The 25216-nt window shown below is 38.6% G+C and overlaps 2 protein-coding genes across 6 annotated transcripts in view; one reads left to right on the top strand and one right to left on the bottom strand.

Moving 5' to 3' along the window:
* The first annotated feature begins 1029 nt into the window (after nt 1-1029).
* Nucleotides 1030-9520, top strand: gldn (gliomedin). The gene is made up of 10 exons (XM_056256699.1): nt 1030-1528; nt 2065-2116; nt 2217-2243; nt 2987-3085; nt 4184-4294; nt 4516-4644; nt 6630-6695; nt 6789-6914; nt 7169-7319; nt 8279-9520. The coding sequence occupies exons 1-10, from the start codon at nt 1076-1078 to the stop codon at nt 8742-8744; spliced, it is 1680 nt and encodes a 559-aa protein (XP_056112674.1). The 5' UTR covers nt 1030-1075; the 3' UTR covers nt 8745-9520.
* Nucleotides 9521-10460: 940 nt separating this feature from the next.
* The window catches only part of dmxl2 (Dmx-like 2), a 100705-nt gene continuing 85949 nt past the window's right edge, over nt 10461-25216 (bottom strand). For 3 of the 5 annotated variants that reach the window (XM_056256694.1, XM_056256696.1, XM_056256695.1), the window contains 11 exons: nt 23942-24007; nt 23437-23523; nt 21563-21684; nt 21339-21477; nt 18329-18389; nt 18123-18250; nt 16460-16537; nt 16036-16127; nt 15871-15923; nt 14224-14441; nt 10461-12039 (listed from right to left, as the gene is read on the bottom strand). In XM_056256694.1, coding sequence (XP_056112669.1) covers nt 11830-12039; nt 14224-14441; nt 15871-15923; nt 16036-16127; nt 16460-16537; nt 18123-18250; nt 18329-18389; nt 21339-21477; nt 21563-21684; nt 23437-23523; nt 23942-24007 — 1254 coding nt within the window. In that variant the 3' untranslated portion in view covers nt 10461-11829. The remainder of the gene's footprint in view (nt 12040-14223; nt 14442-15870; nt 15924-16035; nt 16128-16459; nt 16538-18122; nt 18251-18328; nt 18390-21338; nt 21478-21562; nt 21685-23436; nt 23524-23941; nt 24008-25216) is intronic. The other 2 variants (XM_056256697.1, XM_056256698.1) reach the window with 1 other exon arrangement.

Below are 25216 nucleotides of genomic sequence, written 5' to 3'. Positions count from 1 at the left end.
CAGGGCAGAGGACCACAAAACACAACAGACATCACGGCTTCATACAGCAGTGTAATGTATCAATGTCTATCAGAGGGAACTCGAATCTTTTTAATGCACAAATCTTCTGGTTGTGCATAACAGTACTATATATATATTTTTATTTTTTATATATTATTAATGTACAACCAATACTGGCAGTGCCTGCCATTTCCAATTATAGCAAGTGCGGATGTATTCCACATTCATTATATAACTCCAGAAAGTGAAGACCGTCTCAGTGAGAGCGAGGTGCTAACTGATATCAGATCAAAACTAGAAATAAATCTACAGAAGTGGGTCATGCTGCGTGATATGGGCAATATAAGACTCGCACGCCAGGCCTTAAACTCCAGAACCAGTCTGAGTTCCCTTAAGGGTCTCGGCTCCTTTAGCTGCTGACATTTACTCACTCTGACATGTTCATGAAATCACCTTGGAGCTGAATCACTTTTGTTTTTTTGTCAGTAGTGTTTTGTCTATATTGTCCCATTGTCTCATTTATGGACATACTTTTTAGAGTTTGTCAGCTAAAATGTTTAGTACAATGTACATGTTCTGGTGTTAAAAGTTTAGCTGCCTTTGCCAAGAAAGCTTTGAATGGTCTATTAATAAAGCGTCCATAAAAACACTGGACATTTGGAGATATTTGGACACAGTCTTCATGGAATTCATGGTTTCAGGAAAGTGTTTACTGATATCTTTCTGTGGCTCTCAGATTGTGTAGTTTTCTTCCACACCATTGGCTTTTGGTGTCGATAGTGGATTATGCTGGTCAGCCCACGGTCATGCTGAAGAATGGACTCCACTGCATATAAATCAGGTGACTGCACAAGAGGGGGGTTCTTCTCCAGCGCATCAGGACGGCACAAAGCCCAGCAGCCCTCAGTCGCACACAGACTCGACTCGAAACAAGGACTTCGATTGTCTTATCGCATCCAAAGACTGCCTTTTTTTTAGGGGAACATTCTAGACTTTCATAACTCAGCCTTATTTTTGAAAGCGTTTTGAAATTTTGCTTTGCCGTTTTCGAACACTTTCCGAATTCGACGTCAGAATGCTGGATCCACTGGCAGAGTTGAGAAGAACCGGAGGCTTTAGGCAATGTGGAGGCCGGTTGTCCTGGCAGGTACGCTGGGTCTTGTACAGCGTGTGCGTACTGACGGTGATGAACTGTGCCGGCCTGGTGCTTCTCCTGGTTCAGCAGAGAGAGTTGTGGGCTCATCTGACTGAGGTGGAGAGGCAGATGGTGGAGATCTCTCAGAGCTCGGTGGTGGAGTTCATGACACAGGTGAATGAAGATGAAGCAGAGTCTCAATACTCCACAAACAAACGCAGCCGGCAGCATCGAGGGACACGACCCTTCGAGGAGCATGAGGGGAGTGTGGGAGAGGAAGTCTTGGGAGATTTCCAGTATCATTATCAGCAGCAGACGCATGGGCCGGTGTACCAGCGCAAAACAGAAGAGCAGGATGGAATGATGATGATGATGACATACTCCATGGTGCCAGTAAGAAACTCATGCCGACGTGATTGATTGATTTATTTGTGTATATTAATTTCAAACATTTCTCCCATATTGCTTTCCATTTTTTAAGGGGTTCTTTAGGTTCTTTATTTCGCTGCTTGTAATTGCATTGTGTCTGAATTTCCTGATATATGGAAATATTTCTTATAACAAATAATAATGACAGTTACATACACAAATATTTCACATTTTATCATACACTAAAACAAAAACATCAGTAGGAAAACAGAAAAGCCAGGACATTATCCGATAATTCATCATATAATTCAAAATAAGGGTAAAACACTTGTGAAAAATCAGTAGCCTACGGAACATTCTCTCATATTAACACAAGTACATTGTGCCCTATTCTTACAGACTTTTCTTCGAGTTTAATGAAGAAATAATACATGATTTATCTGTATACAGATTTCATTACTGTATACAGCTTTGTCTTGACTTCTATTCACAAATGAACACATTGATTCTTCTAGATCATAAACACGTGACTACAAATATAATGTATTTTTTTTAAACAGGTAAAGATTCTCCTGGACATTTGCAACAGTACTAAAGGAGTCTGTCTGACTGGTGAGCATTAGGATCTATTGCATCATTTTTAGTTTCATGACTTGTCTCCTGAATCTATAGTCTTTAAGTTCACAGTTTGGTTTGTTCTTGGCTTCTACAGGGCCACCAGGGCCACCAGGAATTCCAGGTAGGAATGAACTTCTAATGTTATTTATATGCACTGTTAAAATAAATATTTGATCAAAAAGTTATGACAACATATGCTTTTACATTGCTTTAACTCATCAAAATAAGATAAGCAATTTTCAACTTTTCTGTATAAGTTATACAAGATTCAGCACATGTTTAAGCCAGTTTAATGAAATTTAAGTTGAAATAACTTAAAACATCTAAGTTGATTGTACTTAAAAATGTAAGGCAGCAACTTTTTTTTTACAGTGGTTATATTGTACCAGAAGAAAAAATAAATAAAAAGAAATGCAAATTACAACAGATATTACGTTTTGCATAAATTAAAGGCAGTACAAAAATATCTCCATGATACATCTTTAAAATACATATTTTTTGGTTACGCTTTATTTCGATTGTCCACTAGGTATTGTAAGTAATTTTGACTACATGTCAATTAAATCTCATTAGAGTATTAGTAGACTGTTAGTTTAGGGTTAGGTGTTAGGGTCCGGGTTATAGAATACGTTGACATCTAGTTGCAAATTTACTTATAGTCAGTAGAATGTCTATTAGGGGACCAACAAAATAAAGTGTTAGCAGACAGTCTACTAATACTCTACTAATATTCTAATGGGAGTTTGTAGTTACAAAGTTACATGTTTCATGAGATTCATCTGGATACATCATTGAACCTACACATACGTATGTAATATTCCAAATAATGTGTTCCTCAAATAATGTCATCTTTTGGAATTCTAGGCTTGCCGGGTGTGGATGGAATGTCGGGGTATAATGGAACAGATGGAATTCCAGGGTTGCCAGGAGAGCCTGGAGCACAGGGAAAACGAGGAAAAAGAGGTCAGCTGTGTGCAAAAGAACATGGAAATCCATCATGCACATGAATGAATATAGTCAAAAATGCATTCTCAAAGAAAATGTCCTCCTTTCAAAGCTCTTTTCGAAAATTCGGCAGCTTTTATCATCCTCTCAGGAAGAGGAGAGGGGAGATTTATCCTGCTTTCAGTCACACAGCAGGATTCAGAGACTTAAGATATCTCCCACTGAATAAAGCAGAGCTCATGATAACAGCTGACTGACTCCTCTGTTCAGAGAGCACAAGAGCCCACAGACTTTCTAGAAGTATCATTCAGCAAATCAATTACGAAGGAACTGAATGAAATTCTTTGTAACGTGTTGGAGAGAATACTGGAAAACATTTGAATACAGTTAAACGACGATTGCGTATGTTAAGTTTCACTTTTACAACAAAGTAGCAAGTGATTGTTTATTGACAATTCATGCATCAGAATACAGTTCAACACACACTCACACACACAGATCAGCACTGCTCACCCGGACTGCGTTTTCCAAAAGCATCGATCAACTTACCAAGCCTAAGTTGATCGTAGAGACCACTGGTGGCAATTGTTCTACGATCAACTTAAGCTTACAGTGCTTTTGGGAAACCCAGCTCTGGATAGTTGGATGTTACAAGCTGTTTGGAAACAACAACCACCCAGGACACCCTAGCAACCACCAAGAACACCACCTAGCAACCAACCACCTAACCACTCACTTCAATTCATAAAATGTATCTAGATATTCATGTAATGTTGGTAACAGTTTATTTTAAGGTGACAGCTACATGTACTTACTATAGTATTAACAGTGAATCATGCATAATTAGTAACTAACCAACACTTTATTTTACAGAGTCCTTGTTACACTTTACATGTAGTTACTGTAGTAATAACTATACATTATGCATGATTACATGCAACCAACCCTAAACGCTAAACCAAGCCCTAACCCTATATAGTAAGTACATTATTATTGATTAGTACTTACATGCATAATTACTCTGCAGTAATAAACGCTGGGCTTTGAATGGTTTGAGGTCTGTGCTGCATGGAACTATGAATATATGATTTTTTGCTTCTTTGTACTTGTATGCAGGTCCTCCTGGTGAGAATGGGGAGCCTGGTGATAAGGGAGAACAAGGATATCCTGGACCCCCAGGACCCCCTGGAGAACAGGGCGAACCATCAAATGATGTCATTGTAGAGGGTAAAGACCAGTTCTATTTCTGTTTTTAATCAGCACTTTGAGTGCAATGTTGCTTTTATAAAATGGCTACTGCATAAAAAAAGTTGTAGAGAACACATTTTCATTACTATGTTATTTTAACATCATTTTTCTATAAAAGAACACCTGCCATCTATATAGATGTGCCTTTTTTGACCACAACAATGTTAGTGTGATAAGTGAGCTTCTGCTTTAATCTGCAGGTCCACCTGGTCCAGTGGGACCCCCTGGCCTCCCCGGGCCGTCCGGTCCTCCAGGTCCCCCCGGGCCTCAAGGGCCACCGAGACACAGGAGCCACAGGGCACATCTTCACACAGGGAAGGAGTCTGTGGGTGAGTGAGTTGGGTCTGAAAATAACTAAACTGGTGAATTGTGCATATTCATATTTCAAAAAGAGGGTATTTCATCTTTCACCTTTATTTTATTTTAAATTATGAAAAAGATATATTTAAATTGAAATACATTTGCAAACTATAATTGTAAATAGTATTTGTGCTCCATTATTTTTCTTAAATTCTTGGATTACAGTATTTAAAAAAACACTATAATAAATTTTTTTTAAAGTATGGTAACACTTTAGATTAGGGAAACACAATTTTTTTAATTGATTAATTAGCAGCTAATTAGCATTGCATATTACAAGCTTATTGGCTGTTTATTAGTACTCCTACAGAACATATTTATGTCTTATTCTGCGTGACCACTTTCTGCACTCACCTAAAGGATTATTAGGAACACCTGTTCAATTTCTCATTAATGCAATTATCTAATCAATCAATCAATCACATGGAAGTTGCTACAATGCATTTAGGGGTGTGGTCCTGGTCAAGACAATCTCCTGAACTCCAAACTGAATGTCAGAATGGGAAAGAAAGGTGATTTAAGCAATTTTGAGCGTGGCATGGTTGTTGGTGCCAGACGGGCCGGTCTGAGTATTTCACAATCTGCTCAGTTACTGGGATTTTCACGCACAACCATTTCTAGGGTTTACAAAGAATGGTGTGAAAAGGGAAAAACATCCAGTATGCGGCAGTCCTGTGGGCGAAAATGCCTTGTTGATGCTAGAGGTCGGAGGAGAATGGGCCGACTGATTCAAGCTGATAGAAGAGCAACTTTGACTGAAATAACCACTCGTTACAACCGAGGTATGCAGCAAAGCATTTGTGAAGCCACAACACGCACAACCTTGAGGCGGATGGGCTACAACAGCAGAAGACCCCAACGGGTACCACTCATATCCACTACAAATAGGAAAAAGAGGCTACAATGTGCAAGAGCTCACCAAAATTGGACAGTTGAAGACTGGAAAAATGTTGCCTGGTCTGATGAGTCTCGATTTCTGTTGAGACATTCAGATGGTAGAGTCAGAATTTGGCGTAAACAGAATGAGAACATGGATCCATCATGCCTTGTTACCACTGTGCAGGCTGGTGGTGGTGGTGTAATGGTGTGGGGGATGTTTTCTTGGCACACTTTAGGCCCCTTAGTGCCAATTGGGCATCGTTTAAATGCCACGGCCTACCTGAGCATTGTTTCTGACCATGTCCATCCCTTTATGGCCACCATGTACCCATCCTCTGATGGCTACTTCCAGCAGGATAATGCACCATGTCACAAAGCTCGAATAATTTCAAATTGGTTTCTTGAACATGACAATGAGTTCACTGTACTAAAATGGCCCCCACAGTCACCAGATCTCAACCCAATAGAGCATCTTTGGGATGTGGTGGAACGGGAGCTTCGTGCCCTGGATGTGCATCCCACAAATCTCCATCAACTGCAAGATGCTATCCTATCAATATGGGGCAACATTTCTAAAGAATGCTTTCAGCACCTTGTTGAATCAATGCCACGTAGAATTAAGGCAGTTCTGAAGGCGAAAGCGGGTCAAACACAGTGTTAGTATGGTGTTCCTAATAATCCTTTAGGTGAGTGTAGATCCCTTAATCCTACACAAACCCTACAACAACTACCTTACTTACTATCAATACTTTATTGAGGGAAAACGTATATTTTCAATAATCAGTTTACTCATTTTCTTTATGCTTTATAAGTCTTTTTCCTTTTTGATTTTGGGGTGAAACCAACCAGGACACCCTAGAAACCACCAAGAACGGCACATAGCAACCAACCACCACTCACAACACTTCGGAAATTGTATCTTGACATTTATCTATGACTTTAATGATACAACATATTTTGCCCTCTTGATTTTGGGGTGAAATTTGACCAAGGCAAATTGGTCAAATTTGACCCCCTCCCCCATAAGATGCATCATAATATGTAATATTATATGTAATATCTTTGTTTATTTTAGGTCACCTTAATTCAGTCCCAAATGATGATACTATCAGCCAGAAAATGGCATCATGGAAGATAAACGGTACCAACTACAGCAAATTATTAGATGTTCTACATTTTTACACTACTACGGCCTTTATTAAACTTTAGATCGGACTGTGTTTGTGTTTGGTAGACTGTGTTATAAAGTCGGTGCAGAACCCCAAACATCTGATGAAAATGAGTAGCACGTTTGGAGCGTGGATGACGGACACCGCCACTCGCGATGATGAGAAGATTTGGGTAGCAGAACATTTCTCAGGTACTGAAGAAAGAACAAATACAGCATACACAACAAACACATAAACCCTGCATTTAAACTCTTGAAGAGCATGACCCCATTTACTTCCATTTGCAAGTTTTAACTGTAACCAGAATGTTTTAATCTCTGAAAAAAAGGACGAGAAAATGATCTGACATTGTGCATTAAATGCTGTCATAGAGCATGCCTTGTATTGGACCTGGAACATTCCTTTGTTGCTCATTTCAAGTTCACGAATGCTATTTTTTCCCCAGGTCGTATCATAAAGCAGTACAACAGTATCGCAGCGATCCAGAACAGCAGCAGTGAATCCATTGATGTCCGGAAGTTTTTCCAAGGTTGCGGCCACACTGTACATAACGGCTCCATATTCTACCACATCGCTGGAACTTACAATATTGCTAAGTATGTTTGAAGACAGCATGGGCAGATTTCCTTGATAATATCATGGTGAACTTATAAGTGCTTTAATTGAGCCCCAAAAAATATTCCTTTTATAATTTACTCGCGCTCATATTGCTGCAAATGTATGGAGGACTAGGAGTGAAAACAAAAATAAATTGAAGGAATTCCCTATCTATCACTTTATTAATTAAATATTAAATACATCACTTGTCAAATGGAAACCATTTAACTGATGTTTAAAATTTTTTGTTAAATGTAATAGTAAAATAATAAAAATTGACAGACATTTAACTTCTAAACTAATGTTTAAATGTAAATGTAAAGTGTTAGTTAAATGCAAAAACAAATTACTCCTTAATACTATTTATAATTTTGAATTACTCATTACTAACTTGGTCTAACATTGGATTCATATTTTTTCTAGGGATAATTCAGCCCAAAAATGTAGTTGTACAATTCACATTTGTGAACAACCAATGAACTTTTGGCTGAATGTTAATAGGACATGCTCCTTAAATGTACAATGGCCTCCAGCCAAAGGAAATGTTGGTAGAGATTTAAACATTAAATAGGTCTAAATTTACATTTTTAACATCTATTTTTATTTATTTGTTTATTAAAACATTAATTGATTTTCTTTGTAGGTTGCACTCCTAGTCTATACAAACTTAGATGGAACACGAAATAAGAAATATTGCAGAATGACCTAAGTGCTCCTTTCCATAATGAATCTTCCCCATCTGCCATAACTCTCAAATCTCATATGCAATCGCAAGATCCAACAGTCCTTATTAAAAATGATCACTTTGAACATTCCACCAAACCTCATCTTTTTGTGTTCCATAGAGAAGTGAACGTCACAGCTTTGGAACAACACGAGGCAGAAAGCATTTTCTTAGGCATATCTGTAATATGCAATCTTCTTATAACTCATCCTGTCAATTCTCCAATAATTTTAGGTTTGACCTCCAGACCAAGATCTTACACACGCTGAGCATTGACAACGCCCTCTATCACAATCGGTCCTACCTCCTTCAGAACTCAAAGACGTATTTCAAATTGGCAGCGGATGAGAACGGTATGTGGATCATATTCGCCTCCAACATTGACGACAACATCATGGTGGCGCGACTGGATGAGAAAACGTTCTCCGTCACCACTTACATCAACGCCACCTATCCCAGGACCAAGGGCGGTAATGCGTTTATCGCCTGTGGGATCCTCTACGTCACGGATTCAAAAGACACAAAGGTGACGTACGCCTTTGACCTCCTGAAAGAGAAACCTGTAAGTGTCAGTTTGGATCTGAGGGCACCTGGAGGGGTTCTGTCCATGATCTCATACAATCCCAGAGACAAACATCTCTACATATGGGACAGCAGCTACGTCAAGTCATACCAAGTTCAGTTCTTCTCAGATGAGTAATCAAAACTGAGGGTGTGTTCACACTTGACAGGTTTGGTTCGATTAAAACGAACTCGAATGGTGCGATTGCTCTGTTAGTGCGGTTCATTTGAATGAGTGCGAACGCCATCCGAACCCTATTGCGCACCACACAAGCAGACCGAGACCCCTCAAAAAGTGGATTTCGGTCCGCTTTCAAAGAACTCTGGTGCAGTTCGACTGAAATATGAACGCAACGCAGACCAAAGACATCTAGACGAACCAAAAACAGATGTGATGTCACACAATGCATCCCTAAAACGGACGGAATGCTCAAGGATACCTGTTTTTCTCGTCATAGTCGCAATGTTGCCTATTACGGTTCAGGATAGGCGTCAGAACCGCCGTCTCCTTGCAGCAGATCTTCGTTTGTGTGTGATGGAGGAATTCCTCGGGCTGTTTTCAATCTTTTGCACATTTCATAAGCAGTTCTCAGCTGGTAAAAATACCAAGATATGTACGCACATACAACTAGCGCATTTAGCACATCACACAGTTTTAGATGATCGGTAAGTTCCGTCACAAAATATACGTCACAAAATAACTTTGAGAACTGAACTACAAGTGTGAACACACCCGTAATTGCAATACTTGAGTGTTTTTTTTTGTCATGTTCATGTATATTTATAAGCAAATAATAATTAATGCTTCAGTTGTTACCCTTATTTTTTTCTTGAGTGGATAATAGATCAAGAATAAATGACGATTCTAGTGATACCTGTAAGATGTTCATGTAAACTATTTGGATACTTAAGCCATGCTTAAAACTTGTTATCATTGCATTAGAAATGTCAAACCAGCAAACAAGCTTGTAAAGTGAGCTTGCGTCTCTTTCTTTAAAATAAATCACACTTGGTTAGATAATTGTAACCTAATGATATTCAGGCATTTTAAAACATGACTTGAGAATCCAAAAGCATTTTGGGGCAACTATATTTATTTAATTTTTGGTATAATTTTCACTTTTAAAAGTTGCATTTTCCTTCTTTTTGGCTAATATGCATTTTTAAGAGACTATTTGTTAATTCATGCAACACAAGCAGAACTAATTTTGGTGCAAATTGTTTGCAAACCATAAATTGAATGGTTTTACAAAAAGTTTACACAGAAATGAATTCTCCTCGTTTCATGAATGAGACCAAATGAGTGTAAATAATAAATGGAATTTCTATGTGCGTACTATGAATTTAGTAATTTCTCATATATAACCACTGCTGTGACATTTTTTGAATGGGACATGGTCTGACGGTCAAATTCACCCTCCAAAACATCCTCACACACCTAAACGGTAGCGTACCGTGCAGCATTTACCGTTTTTACCATTATTTTGCTATTTTCTAGTATTATTTTTATTTGCTTTATAGCCAATCTGACGTCAATTGGAATGCCATTTCAGTGCTGGAGTAGGTTTGGAGTAAGATTACAAAAGACAAAAATGGTATTTCTTTGGAGATGCACGTATGAACCCTACAGAAGATCAGACGTGCATTAAGTAAATAAGGTGTATTTTGATTTCATGTCGACTTCAAGTTGTGTTACACTGTTGGTATGTCTGAAACCAAATATATTTGCTAAATATTGTTTCATTTATATTGCATGCATATGTATCTACAAATGATTGGAAATCCTGAAATAAACCCTGAAATATGTTAATCTAAAGACGTGTTGAGTTGAAATAGTAAAAGTGAAATGGCTTAATTCAAATAAAAAGAATTTATTCAACTTACAAAGGTAAAACTTTGACCATGACAGAACTACCCGTTCCTTCGGAAATATCAACCAGTGTTTTTAGGGTTTGCATTTTTCACACACACACAGACAGATCAGGCTGTTCAATAAATACACATCAGACCATCGGTTGAACATTTAAAATACGTACAGTTGACATGGTGCCCAGCAAATCAGACAGAAACACAAATATGATTTTAATAAATACCACATACATCAAACCAAATATACGACTATTCCAGCAGTTAAGATAAAATCAAAAAAATAAACTAAAAGCATTATTGTGTTTGTACAAGCTATTGTTGTAGATCAATTTTATATTTATATATATATTTATATATAATAATTCATTTAAAACTATTTTCACTTTTTACTACTCGGCCACACACAGCCAGACATTCATTTGTAAATAACAGTTTCCTCTAATAGAGCTTTTACCACTTGTAACGCAAGATTGTTATTGTTTCCCCAGATCTGAGTGCAAATATTTAGAATAGATAAAACATGAAAAAATAAATACGTAAATAAATAAAACACGAGCGTGTTGCACTTTGTCCCAGACATCTAAAACAAACCTTACATTCCTAAAGTTAAATATAAATACAAGCATTTGTAAAAGAACAAACAAAACAAAAACCAAAAGAAGAGACATCAAGTAAAACAAGCAAACAAACGAACAAATACGTTGTGCAAAAACGAAACGTTGTCTGTTAAAAGTGAGAATTTCAGGGCTTGAAAGATGAAGAGGTGAAACGCGTCATTTCCAGGAGCAAGCATCATCGTCGTCTCGCGTGGGATGCTTAGCTGTTTGGCTGCTACGGAAACAAGCGTGTCAACAGCAGCATGTGTGCGCGTGGAAGGAAGGGGTGTGTGTCTCTGGGGCCGGGCCACCAGGGTACTGTGCCATTTTACACTCCGCAAATACATTAGCAGCCAAGGAGAAAACGTACAGTAAAAACAAAATCCAACGACTGGATTTACACTGATAGCAGAAGCACAGTGCTGGTATTTTAGATGCTAAAATGGCCACAAAATGAAGACACACACATACACACTTAAAAATGGAGCTTTGAGCACTTTTACGGAGCACGATCAATAACCTTGGAACGGAGTGCGATGACTCAAACAGCTCATGCATACGGCTTTCCTACAAACACATCATCCGGATCCGTCTCCGGGAATTACAGTACCTCGTGCGTGTTTTCCAGCGTCTTTCGTGAGGGGCGGGGTGGTAAAGAGATTCTGCAGCGCGGAGATATTTGTTACCGGTTTACGATTCACAGCTAAGGAAACGAAGAGGTGCCGATTAAAGCGTTAGTGTTCTACGGCAGCTCCGGTGTTAGAGGATCTGGAAAATACTGGCCGGAATGTTGTAGCGGTCGGGAAGGACCCTCATCTTCAGGGTCCCGTCGGCTCCGCAGGTGAAGATCCGGTTACCTGGGCAGGTTTCGATCTTCATCACCCCAGCGCCGATGTTTCGGAATATGGACTGTTTAGCGTGCTCGGTGCTGAAGGAGTGCATGAGACCGTGACCCGCCAACTTCCAGACCTGAACCAGAACAGGAAGACAATTATTAGTAGTGATGTCACATCATACATTTTTCACCGAGATTAAAGAAAAAATATAATGAATATGTAGCGCTTTAGCAAAATGTCATTTATTTCTTGCCAACTAAAAAGTTGAATGGCTTTCCTGAGGTAAATGAAACATTACGTCACAGTGTTCACAAGCTGTTTTATTGACGTCTTTCAACGATTACCTGAAACATGATATATTTCGTTATGTTGTATGCATCTTTCAACATATCTTTTGATTTTGTGCTGTAACTAGTAGTAAAAAATTCTGTCATGGCACTTTAAATACTGTCAAAACATTTATCGTTTAAAGTTCATTATAAACCTGACAGAATTTAAAGTTAAGACTTTTGTTTCATATCAAAAGTAACAAAACACAAAGCTTATTGCGATTATTGGATGGAAGGCGCTACAAATCATGTTTAGTGAACTTTTATTTACGTGTGAACTGAAAACAGCATAGACTCGGTTCATCTCGGTTCATCAAAAAACAAATTCATAGTGTCAACCAAGCCCTAGCATCCACACAGCTGACATGTTTACCTGTCGAAGCTTATCTGCTTTGTTTGCAAACAATAGTGGTTCTCCAATGATGCGTTTTATTAGACTACGTTGTCTGATTAAATGCCACCATTTCGGGCAATGGTTTCAGTCCTCCAAAACAATTCGATTGCATTGTTAGTTGTTTGTTATAAAAATTATGGAATTTAGAGAATCTACTGATAGGTAGCCATGAGTACTGCATGATAATTTGTCATTTGTACAGAGATAAAAGGAAGGCTATTGCTTGCTAGTTTGCAGTTTTCAGACACCCTACTCAAGATGACAGAAGCTGAGGAGGAGGAGATCTCAGCACTGATTTGGGGAGAAACGAAACGATCATTCAGTTGGTCATTTGGCGATACTTAAAATCCAGTCTATTTTTTTGTTATCAATATCAAATGTGACTGCTTTTTACGCTTTTAGCCTAAATATCCACATTGCGGCAACATGCGATGATTTAGGTAACGCGTGTCATTTCAGTGGTTTGCTTCGTATTTAAAAGGCAGGACAGTTGCTGTGAATCTGGGAGACTTCTCTTCCACATTGGCCCCTTTAGTTTGTGGTGTCCCTCAGGGGTCGATTTTGGGACCGTTGCTGTTTTCGCTCTACATGCTTCCTTTAAGCAGTGTTTTTCGAAAGTATAGCATTTCATATCATTGCTATGCAGACAATCTCCAATTTTACTTTCCTGTGAGGCTAGATAATACCTGTTCGTTGGACAAAGTACAGGAATGTTACAGTGACATTAAACTCTGGCTATCCAGCAGCTTTCTCCAATTGAATGAGAGTAAAACTGAGGTTTTGATTGTAGGCTCTCCCGTCTCATCTTGCTTTCCTGATCATTTGGGTTCTTTATCCCTAAAGACTGAGAATCATGTAAAGAGTTTATGGCTAATCATGGACTCATCACTTAACTTTAAGAAACAGATTGGTGCTGTTGTCAAAGGAAGCTTTTTTAACCTGAGATCAATTGATAAAGTAAAGCATTTTTTATCTAGTGAGGATTTAGAAATTGTAGTTCATTCTTTTATTACATCTAAGCTTGACTACTGCAATTCTTTATATATCGGTCTCCCCCAGACTCTGCTTGTCCACCTACAGTTAGTGCAGAATGCAGCGGCAAGGCTTTTAACGGGGGTGCGAAAGAGAGAACATATTACTCCGGTACTGCAATCCCCACATTGGCTTCCGGTCAAATTTAGGATTGATTTGAAAATTCTCTTGTTTGTTTACAAGGCATTGTCAGGCCTTGCCCCCCAGTACATCAGTGATCTTATAGTTCCTTACTCTCCTTTTAGAGGTCTCAGGTCCTCCGATCAACGACTTTTAAAGGTACCTCGTTGTAATTTAAAATCAAAAGGAGATCGTGCTTTTTCCGTGGTAGGTCCCAAACTTTGGAATAGTCTCCCATTCCATGTGAGGTCAGCTCCATCGATTACAACTTTTAAGTCTTATTTAAAAACTTATTTATTTTCTTTAGCTTTTGAATAATGTATGTCTGTTTTGTTGTATGACTTTCATGTTATTATTCTGTAAAGCCCTTTGGGGCAACGTCTGTTGTTTAAAAATGTGCTATATAAATAAAGTTGCTTGCTTGCTTGCTAGGGAAATATACCTTCATGTTCCCTTCGGCTGAGCCGGTGACAAAGAAGTCCTCAGTGGAATCCATGGCCAGTGCTTTGATGGCCGAATCATGTGCCTGGAATGTGTTGAGCAGCTGTCTCTGACGGATGTCAAAGATGCAGACGAATCCCTTCCTGCCGCCCGTGATGATCAGCTGCTGTTTAGGAGCATATTGAAGAACCGTTGCACCATTCTCATGGCACTGGAACGCTGGGTAGAAAAAAAACAAAACAAAAAAAAAGAATAAAACCAGGGCATCTGCAGAGTTTTTAAAATCAAATTAAAGAATATTTTTAAATTAGTACTGCATCTCAGATTCGTAAGCAAATAGGCTTGCGGTACACAGTCAACGGCAAAAAAGGGTATCTGCAAGTTTAAAATACTCTAGACAGGTTTTATTCAACATTTATTGAAATTGGTTTATGTACTATTAAATCAATACATACAAATTAGAGGTTGATCGATATTTGATTTTGCTGATATGGTATTAATGTGCTTAAAGAAAGCCAATAAACAGTTCTTAGTGCGGTCCAGATAGAAACCACAAGAGTTTATGTTGAATTAAATGCCAAATACAGTTTAATTGTGTAACCAAAATACAAATAATATCCAGAATTTTTTTTATGCATAATGATTCCAACTATATATATATATATTAGTGCTGTCAAACGATTAAAATATTTAATCGTGATTAATCGCATTCATGTCATAGTTAACTCGCGATTAATCGCAATTAATCGCACATTTGTTCATTTTGTCATTTTATCTCTTGATTTCTTTTTGTCCCATTATTTTTTCTCATTTTAATGCTCTTATCAACATGGAAAAGTGGATCGGCTTGCTTTGTGCAAATGTTTTTTATTGAAAACAACATTGACATATTCTGTGTTCAATTTCACACTAACATTCTCACTTGGAGCAAATAATCTCTCACACAATATAACACTGTCCATCAATAAAAGGGTGAAAGAAATACTGACGAGGTACTGATATTGACGAGGGGGCGGAGAATTCGCATCAGCTGTGTGTGTGTGTGTGTGTGTGCTTGGCCATCAAGTGCTAATTCAGACTGGATGTGCTGCGATGATGATAGCTCAGTTCACACCGACAAAACACACAGATCACTTTGGTCTTGTCAATGAAACCATTTGGCAACTTTTTAAAAGTAAACTTTCCATTCAGATTTTTATTGGCATCAATTTCGGCGTCTCGCGCTCGTCATCCACTCAAAACGTAACGTTAACCTCAAGGAAATACCTCACAAGGCGTGCCTGTTGTTTTGTTTCCAGTCTAGCTAGATCCGCTTACGCTTTCAAAACGTCCTCGCGCGGCGCAAGCCATTGAAATGAATGGGTTTCATAGCGCAGCACCGCGCATGCCGTGTCCTGTTGCGAAAGCATGTGAAAAAAACCCTACAAAGTTTGCTAGGCCAAAAAGACCGTTAATCGCGCGATAAAAAAATTAACGCCGTTAAAATGGGTTTGCGTTAACGCCGTTAATAACACGTTTAACTGACAGCCCTAATATATATATATATATATATATATATAAAATTGAATACAATTAAACAGAATAAAAAACAAACACTTATTCAACTTTTTTTTTTTTTAAATCTTCCCTCAAAAGTCTGTGAACTCACCGTGTATCATAGAGTTACTTGGAGAGATCAGAGTGTCCCATAAACAAACATTCCTGTTGAGAAAGGGAAACGTTTCTTTAAAACGTAATATACAGTCTATTTATATACATTTCTATTATATACAGTCTCTTTCAATATGACATTACGATAAATCATTTAACTGACCTGCCATCGTTGGACTGTCCCGCTGTGGCGATCAGACTGGAGGATGTAATGAAGGCAAAATCACTGCAGCTTTTACTGTGGCACTGCCAGCTCTGAGACAGACAAGAGATGATTATTACTTTACACATAAACTATCAAACCAATGACTATTTAATAGTAAAGTTAGTTTCGGGAAAGGTTCTAGTATCAATTGTTTGCAGATGACACATGCTTTGATATTATACAGTATCTAATTCAAAGACACTGTTAAGTGTGGTCTTAATGTCACAATATGTGTATGCCTCTGTATAAAATATAGACATTTATAAAATAAACCGATTCTAGACATTTACAAGGTAATTATTTAACACGTTGAAGGCAGACGTTAGATGTTAGTGACCGTCGATAATAGAAGGCGTGTGTGATACAAAGACGAGGCTCTTACCAAATACGGTTTGGGGTTTGCGGAGGTCTGATTGACTTGCCAGAGGCTCAAAAAGCCCTCACCATCTGCAACGCCACACTGCAGACAGACAGAAAGAATGGAGGCATTTAAGGGTGCAGACAGTATTTTAAGCTGCGTATTGCATAATGATTCAAATGCAGTGCAGAAGGAACAACAGGACGCCTTTCCCTCTCATTACATAACACCGCTGTGATGATGAACCAGGTCAATGACATCATCACTAGAGTGCCAGCCTAGTGCTATTTTGAATTGACTTGGTGTGCTGATCGCAAGAATAGTTTATTATGTATTGTATGTTGACAATGTATATGCGGATAGACAATACCAACATCAAGTGTTCAACGTGTTAATGTGTTGACTGATATTAGAGAGCCATTGTTTGTTTTAAATTATTTCTTTATTGTGTAAGTTTGCATATTATAGCACATGCTAGATCTTACCTGTCTGAACCAGTGTTTTGGAGGTGGGCTCTGGTAGTGCGCATAGCCAGAATGTACCATTTTTTAAGATGGAGAGAGACATGAGTGCTATGAGGTGTTAAATGTTTGAGTTTGTGCTTGTATGTTATGCATGTTTGTATTATGATTATTGCATGTCATAAATGAGTTCTTGAACATTAGTTATATTATTTATGTGCCAATGTTTTGCTGTAGAATTCAGTGATGAGTGTTACGGGGAAAGGTTCCACCCCGTGACAATGGTTTGTCCCACTAGTGTTTGGCGGGAAACTTGTGTATTTAAACCATTGTCTGAGCAGGTGTGGGGAGGAATGTTGCATCCTGTGTTTACTGTGCAAAAGCTTGAACATGTCTGAGGTGAGACATGCTGATATTTTTGTGGATGTGCCACTAGGCATTGTTTAGTGCCAGTTTTGCTGCTCACAGCATTTTTTTTTTTTTAGCACCAGTATATGCTGCATTACGTTTATTTTTTTTGTTTCTTTGTTCTTTTTTTTTGTACTTTGTGTGGACTGCACCTTCTGAAATGCAGCTTCTAAAATAAACCACAACTGGCATTTTGAAAACCACTCCATTGTACTGAGCCTTCCTAAACTTCTCCCAGGCCTCTTGACAACACACTACATGACAATAATAAACACAGCACTGACAAATTCACTCCATTCAATGAAAACAACAGTACATAAATTAGCCTGGAAATGATTATACAATACCTAAGTAACAGTTACCAGAGGTCAATATTTTTGCTGTGCATTTTCAATAAATGCTGTGTAAAATAAGCATTTAAATGTATTACATTTATTATTGGTTATCAGTAAATTGTATCATTAGTTTATATATTTAAAATTCCTAACATGCAATTGTTTTAATAAATTGTTTTATTGTGTAATTATTTTAAAAAGTCCTTATAATTACATGTAATTAAATAAAAAAAGATGAAGTTTTATTAATACGATTATTTAATAACAAAAAAAAAAGTAGAAGAATAATTTTGGAATCGGATCGTGAGGTGCCTAAAGATTCCCACCCCAACTATACAATGTTTTATTACTTGTCTTTGTTGAATACTACAGAAGATAAAGAGCTTAAAAAATAATCACATATTAAATCGCAATATTGGTCAAAAAAATCAGAATTAGATTATTTTCCAAAATCGTTCAGCCCTGTAATGGATGCTTCAATACCTTGTTGCCCTGTGAGTTGAAATAGAGGCGTGTGACCCGAGCGTTTCCGGCCTGTCTGAAACAGATCAGCTGCTGTGGACGATTCCACTCAAACATCCTCACGCTGCCGTCCTGAGCTCCCGTCATATCTGCAAACATCACAAAGAAGTCAACTGGAGTTTCATCAAAACCCTACAGTGTTTGTGTGTGAAAAAAGAGACACTAACAGTACTGATAGATGGGATGAGACGTCATTCTCTTCACGTTATTCAGGTTCCTCTTCATGATCTGACAGAAATTACACGCACAGTTAAACACACCAGAGATTCTCTCAAACACACACACACAAAACACAATTTATTCATATTTTACAGTACAATTCGCAATACTATATAGTCTGATTTAGCTAATGATTTGTTTGTATAGTTCATTTCAAATGAACCATAAACAAATGAATGAATAAATAATGACAGTGTCATTAGCATCTGATACCATCCCTGTTCCATATACCAACACAATACTCTTTGTGCAAGGCATTCAAGGGACTGTTTTTGTGTTAGATCTTTGTTAATAGTTGAAATGTATGAATTAAACATTCAAAATGATAACGCATTCAATTCGGATAATTGTTTAACTCCTTGAATTGATCAGTAGCATGTAGGGCTTGCTACTACAGTTTGAAAGTAGTTTCCCCATGTTGATTGTGTCATCTTTATCAACTGCGAATGAGAACAGATTGTAGGCTGATGACGCAGGTCTGTACCTTGGGCCGCTCGGACGGTTTACTCCACTACCTCCAAACGCTCTTATCAGCTCAATACAGACTCATCAAGAGCTCTGTTGAGACCACGACTCACTGTTTGTATCAGCAGAACTGCTGATAACAGCCAAAAGAAAACACTCAGTAGCCGCTCTTCATCTGTGGTTGGAGCTCTGTGGGAACGTGACCGGCATGAACCCGCTTCAGCGTGCGCGTATGTACAGCGGGGCCCAAAATCTGAGACAACTAGGAATTTTTTTTTTTTTTTTTTTCTAATATAATACAAACTTTTACATTACAAATTATATTCTTTGCTTAACTACTTGAGTGAAAAGTTCAATTGAAAAAAAGAACATGAATTTATTTGAGTATTTGGTTTGCAGTATCGAAACCGCATGAACAAACCAGAGGATCATGTTCTCCAGCATTGTCCACAGATGTACAAATGTCACAAATTTGCTTATGTGATTAGTAAACTAAAAATAGCCTAGAAATGTAATTTTTTATAATATATTAATTTAAAATGTCTTTCGTTTTAAAGGGGCTAAGTAACCATTTTCATGTATTAATTGCTTTTTAATTGTCAATGTGTGAACAGCTTGTAACAAAACTCCCCGAGACCTTCCCCAACTCCCTAGGTTGTCTACGGACGCCTGTAGACTGATTTTTATTTGAAGGACTCGGGCCGGTTTTGCGGGGAAAATTAAAAGGATGTGACGTTTACGCCTCTTTCCGTTCTGGGATGCATAAAACGAACGCTTAATACAATATTCAGGATAATGCCGAAAGAGCCATTCTGTACAATGTCAATGTGTCATGCAAAGAAAATGGATCTCATCTGTTGACATGATGCCGGTGAATTGCAGAGCTCAAGCAAACATATGATGCTGATCATGCTTTCTGCAGTTTTCTCACCACTGTCAATTCACTTAACGGCCACCAGTGTCGGCAATGACAAGGGTTTCAGAATTCTACATACACTCACCGGCCACTTTATTAGGTACACCTGTCCAACTGCTCGTTAACACTTAATTTCTAAGCAGCCAATCACATGGCGGCAACTCAGTGCATTTAGGCATGTAGACATGGTCAAGACAATCTCCTGCAGTTCAAACCGAGCATCAGTATGGGGAAGAAAGTTGATTTGAGTGACTTTGAACGTGGCATGATTGTTGGTGCCAGAAGGGCTGGTCTGAGTATTTCAGAAACTGCTAATCTACTGGGATTTTCACGCACAACCATCTCTAGGGTTTACAGAGAATGGTCCGAAAAAGAAAAAACATCCAGTGAGCGGCAGTTCTGTGGGCGGAAATGCCTTGTTGATGCCAGAGGTCAGAGGAGAATGGCCAGACTGGTTCGAGCTGATAGAAGGGCAACAGTGACTGAAATAACCACTCGTTACAACCGAGGTATGCAGCAAAGCATTTGTGAAGCCACAACACGCACAACCTTGAGGCGGATGGGCTACAACAGCAGAAGACTCCACCGGGTACCACTCATCTCCACTACAAATAGGAAAAAGAGGCTACAATTTGCAAGAGCTCACCAAAATTGAACAGTTGAAGACTGGAAAAATGTTGCCTGGTCTGATGAGTCTCGATTTCTGTTGAGACATTCAGATGTTAGAGTCAGAATTTGGCGTAAACAGAATGAGAACATGGAACCATCATGCCTTGTTACCACTGTGCAGGCTGGTGGTGGTGGTGTAATGGTGTGGGGGATGTTTTCCTGGCACACTTTAGGCCCCTTAGTGCCAATTGGGCATCGTTTAAATGCCACGGCCTACCTGAGCATTGTTTCTGACCATGTCCATCCCTTTATGGCCACCATGTACCCATCCTCTGATGGCTACTTCCACCATGTCACAAAGCTCTAATCATTTCAAATTGGTTTCTTGAACATGACAATGAGTTCACTGTACTAAAATGGCCTCCACAGTCACCAGATCTCAACCCAATAGAGCATCTTTGGGATGTGGTGGAACGGGAGATTCGCATCATGGATGTGCAGCCGACAAATCTGCGGCAACTGTGTGATGCCATCATGTCAATATGGACCAAACTCCCTGAGGAATGCTTCCAGCACCTTGTTGAATCTATGCCACGAAGAATTGAGGCAGTTCTGAAGGCAAAAGGGGGTCCAACCAGTTACTAGCATGGGGTACCTAATAAAGTGGCCGGTGAGTGTACAGCCTCCTTAAATTTTTTTAAATCGTAAAATGCTCTTTAGATTTAATAAAAACTTGTTGGTCATGACATAATAATGTTCCAATAAGTATTTAAATATTTTCTTTTTGTTTGTCAGAATTGTGTTTGTTTGTTAGTGTGTAATAAAGATTGATTTAGATAGTTGGGAAGAATGCCTTTGGAACATGCACGCTCTACATGTATATAAAAAGGGATCTTAATTTTCCTTTCTCCAACTGGTTAACTTTCTTTAATGCAGTTTATTTACAGACAGGAAACAGTCTAACATACCACACTGGCACCCATGCTGGTCTGCCCACTGCCCAACCAGGGCATGGAGGAGGACGCTGCCATCTGTTGGGGGGCAAAGGGACCGGCGCTGGCCTGGGCGATGTTGGTGTGAGACGAGCGGTAATCCACATCATCAGAGCTATACAGAGAAAACAAGATGCTCATAGCAATCCTTTCAAATCTGTCAGCTGAATGTTCCAAACACACACAGACAGCTGACAAACCTGCGAGACTCCTTGTCAAATTCTTCTCCGATCCAGGTGTAAGGCTGAGCTGCGAGCAGCGTGGACACGTCCACTTCCTGGACATCATGAGTGGACGCCAGCACGATTTCATTAGTGTTAGCCTGAGACAAAGAACACAAACACAAGTTAAATGGGATGTTAAAACATGATTTTTATATTGATCTTTTGAAAGAGTTTGTTTCAGCATGCAGCAATAAAAAAAATGCATTGTTGAGAAAAACAAAACAAAACAAAAAACAAGTCACATCAGTTTATAAGTCGCATTTGATCACATTCAGAAATAACAGTACCTGTCAAAAGTTTGAAACATTAAAATTTGTTTATGTTTTCGAAAGAAGTCTCTTATGCTCACCAAGCCTTTATTTTATCAAAATGCAGTAAATGTTGATATTGCTAATATTATTACAAATTAATAAAATACCTGTTTTCTATTTGAATACATTTTAAAATGTAATTTATTCCTATGATGGAAACGACTCTGGAAAAAAGATGGTCCCCCTTCAGTCCCAGCATTTAAATTAATCTTTTGACATAATGCACTTATTGTGAATGTGCACATACATGTTTTTTTACATTATACTTAGATTTAAAAAAATATCTGCATGTATGTACAGCTGTAATTTCTGTAATTACACCTTAACCCACCATTAAACCTAACCATACCACCAAAACTGGCCTAACCTTACCCATACCCCACCTCAACAGTAGCAAAATTGTTTTGCAATAAATTATGAACACAATAAGTACATTGTACATCTTTTCTGCTGTAAGTACATAGTAGTTAAAGACACCTAAAATAAAGTATGATCAAAGATTCAACGTGTCCACTGGAAAAACTCATGAAATATTGGAATTTTATTATGGAAAACTAGTTGAGCAGCTCACAAAACAAAATGCAAAGCCGACATATGACTTAGTCTAAATTAATGGGCTCACATTCCTCTCATTCGGCACTCATTTATGGTGGAAACAAGGCTTTTTACTTCACTTGTGTCCCAATATCTCTACATAACACAGCAAGCTTCACATGCTAAAACAATGTGTTTGGCAAACCACCATGATGGGGCGGCTGTCACACTGACCGGCACAGCCCTACTACTGTACAACTTTTTTATGTTTGGCATTTTGACGATGAATAGGCTGCAATGTAAAATTATTATTACTGATATGTTGTGTGCGCTTTTTGATTTAATTGCATTATACAGTACAAGAAGTACGGTAGTTGGAGAGTGTCATATAATTTATAATAACATTATTGATAATGATAATTATCTACACAAACTGTAGTTAATAAATGTGCTAATAAATGGTCATTTAAATTAAGGTCATATTAAACGTAAATGCGAATGAACAGACTGAAAATGTATTAAGAGGAAAATGTATTATATTATTATTATAGTATTATATAATATACTATCATTATTATAAAAAAAAATAGTTGAGCTACATGCACTTCCATTTGGAGTCCACATGCGGTTTGAGGTATTAGTAATTAATTATGAACTAATCAACAATGAAAACTGTTTTCACAACCATTAGCTTATTAACATATGGCTGCCCACATTTACACATCAACATCTATTTAGTATTCAGCAACTTGGTCTGCCCCGATCAACAACTGCCAGTTAATTAAAAGTTGTGTTATAGTTACATTAGCAAAAACAGTGTGATGACTTCTAAAGGTCTGAGAGAAAGCAGTCAAAGGTCATGAAAAAGTGAATTTCAACCTTTATTGTGTAGAAAACTAATATTAAAAGTGGACTTCAACTGGGGGAAAACAAACAAAACAACAACTTCCAAATGTCTAGACCAGACTCTGTCTATATTAGACCTAGAGATAGAAATGTCCTAACCTTGTTAATGGCAAATGCCATGATGATGTCAGATTCTTTATGGATGATTTTGGCTTTGCCTCCAGGGTAACCCATATCAGCCTCCACCTGTAACATAACACACACGCATATATAAACACACACTCACATTCGTCTGTTCTGCTGTTTTTCTAATATTTTCCCAATCACATCCACACACACACACACAGCAGCAGTAGCAGGACGTTTGCTGACATGCAGTTGAGACCATGTACACACCTCCACAGAAGGCAAAACATGAATTAATCGCTGTTATTGCTTGATCTTCTAAACAAGGTGTCTGAAGCAGAATCCGTCTGATAAACCACTTTCAATGCCGTCGGTGGTTAGTGAGGAAGAGCAGTGCTGAGCCAGACGAGTTAGGGAACGTGAGGAAAGAGACGAACGTGTGTGTGTGTGTGAGGTCACAGCAGGTTAACAGAGGACAGAAGCCTAAAGCTTTAAGAGGGTTTCACAGAGAGACGAGTCCCATTCTGTGTCTCAGTACCTTGTTGGTTTTGCGAGCTCCAGTAATGCCGTTTTGTATGAGGTGGTCCACATGATCATCTAAAGACTACACAATACACACCACAACACACACAAACATTAACAAACACACACGGGGCACAGCACAAAAACACATGCACGAATGACAGTCAAGATGGAGAAAAAACAAATGAAATAATAAAGAGCAAAATGAATCTCATTTGGAGCTTCGTCAGAGAGAGATGGTCTTGAGATAACATGCACATTCCCTCCAGTGTCTGTGTCAGTACTTACCCTCAACATATAAGATGGCTACTTTCTAAAGTTCTATATTTTTTATCTTGATTAACAAAAATATTGATTTTATGCAGGCCCCACCCTCTATATTACATAATTCTGGCAACAGCTGAATTTAACCCACATTCTACAGGGTGATATGCCACAGCCAAGACTGGCTGCCCACTGAAGCTAAGCAGGGCTGAGCCTGGTCAGTATCTGGATGGGAGACCTTCTGGGAAAACTAGGTGCCTGCTGGAAGATGTGTTAGTGAGTGGTCTGTGTGGGTCCTAACGCCCCAGTAAAGTGACGGGGACACTATACTTTGAGAGCACCGTCCTTCGGATTGGATGTTAAACCGAGGTCCTGACTCTCTGTGGTCATTAAAAATCCCAGGATGTCCTTCGGAAAAAGAGTAGGGGTTTAACCCTGGCGTCCTGGCCAAACTTGCCCATTGGCCTCTATTCATCATGGCCTCCTAATCATCCCCATATATACTGATAGGCTTCATGGTCTCCTCTCCACCAATAAGCCGGTGTGTGTGGTGGACTATCTGGCCCAATATGGCTGCCGTCTCATCATCCAGGTGGATGCTGCTCATAGGTGGTGGTTGAGGAGATTCCCCCTTCCATATGTAAAGCGCTTTGAGTACCCAGAAAAGCGCTATATAAATGTAACAAATTATTCTGGCCCCATCCCTTTCATTACCCAACTCCTACATTGCCCCACCCCTTTTACTGCTGCAGTTTGGCAGCACCGATTCAATTCCTTCACTCTAGTCCCACTTATTGCATTACATCTCATCTATCCCAGCACAATTTGTTGTCTAAAGGTGAAGGCACTGTTGTTCTACAAATTTTCACGGGAGAAATCCAGTCATTTCAATTGGAATTCAATTGGACCTTTTTGGTCACAAAATTTTGCTAATGTGACCACAACTTCGACCCCTTTCCTTGCATCACAATGGCTTCACTCCTTATCTTTACTCCTGCTCTATTCCCACCCTTTTGCTACCTAACTC

This window comes from Rhinichthys klamathensis, unplaced genomic scaffold (assembly GCF_029890125.1).
Source record: "Rhinichthys klamathensis goyatoka isolate OS25496 unplaced genomic scaffold, OSU_Roscu_1.1 h1tg000131l_1, whole genome shotgun sequence".
Taxonomy (NCBI): domain Eukaryota; kingdom Metazoa; phylum Chordata; class Actinopteri; order Cypriniformes; family Leuciscidae; genus Rhinichthys; species Rhinichthys klamathensis.
This window is presented reverse-complemented; position numbering and strand designations above follow the sequence as displayed.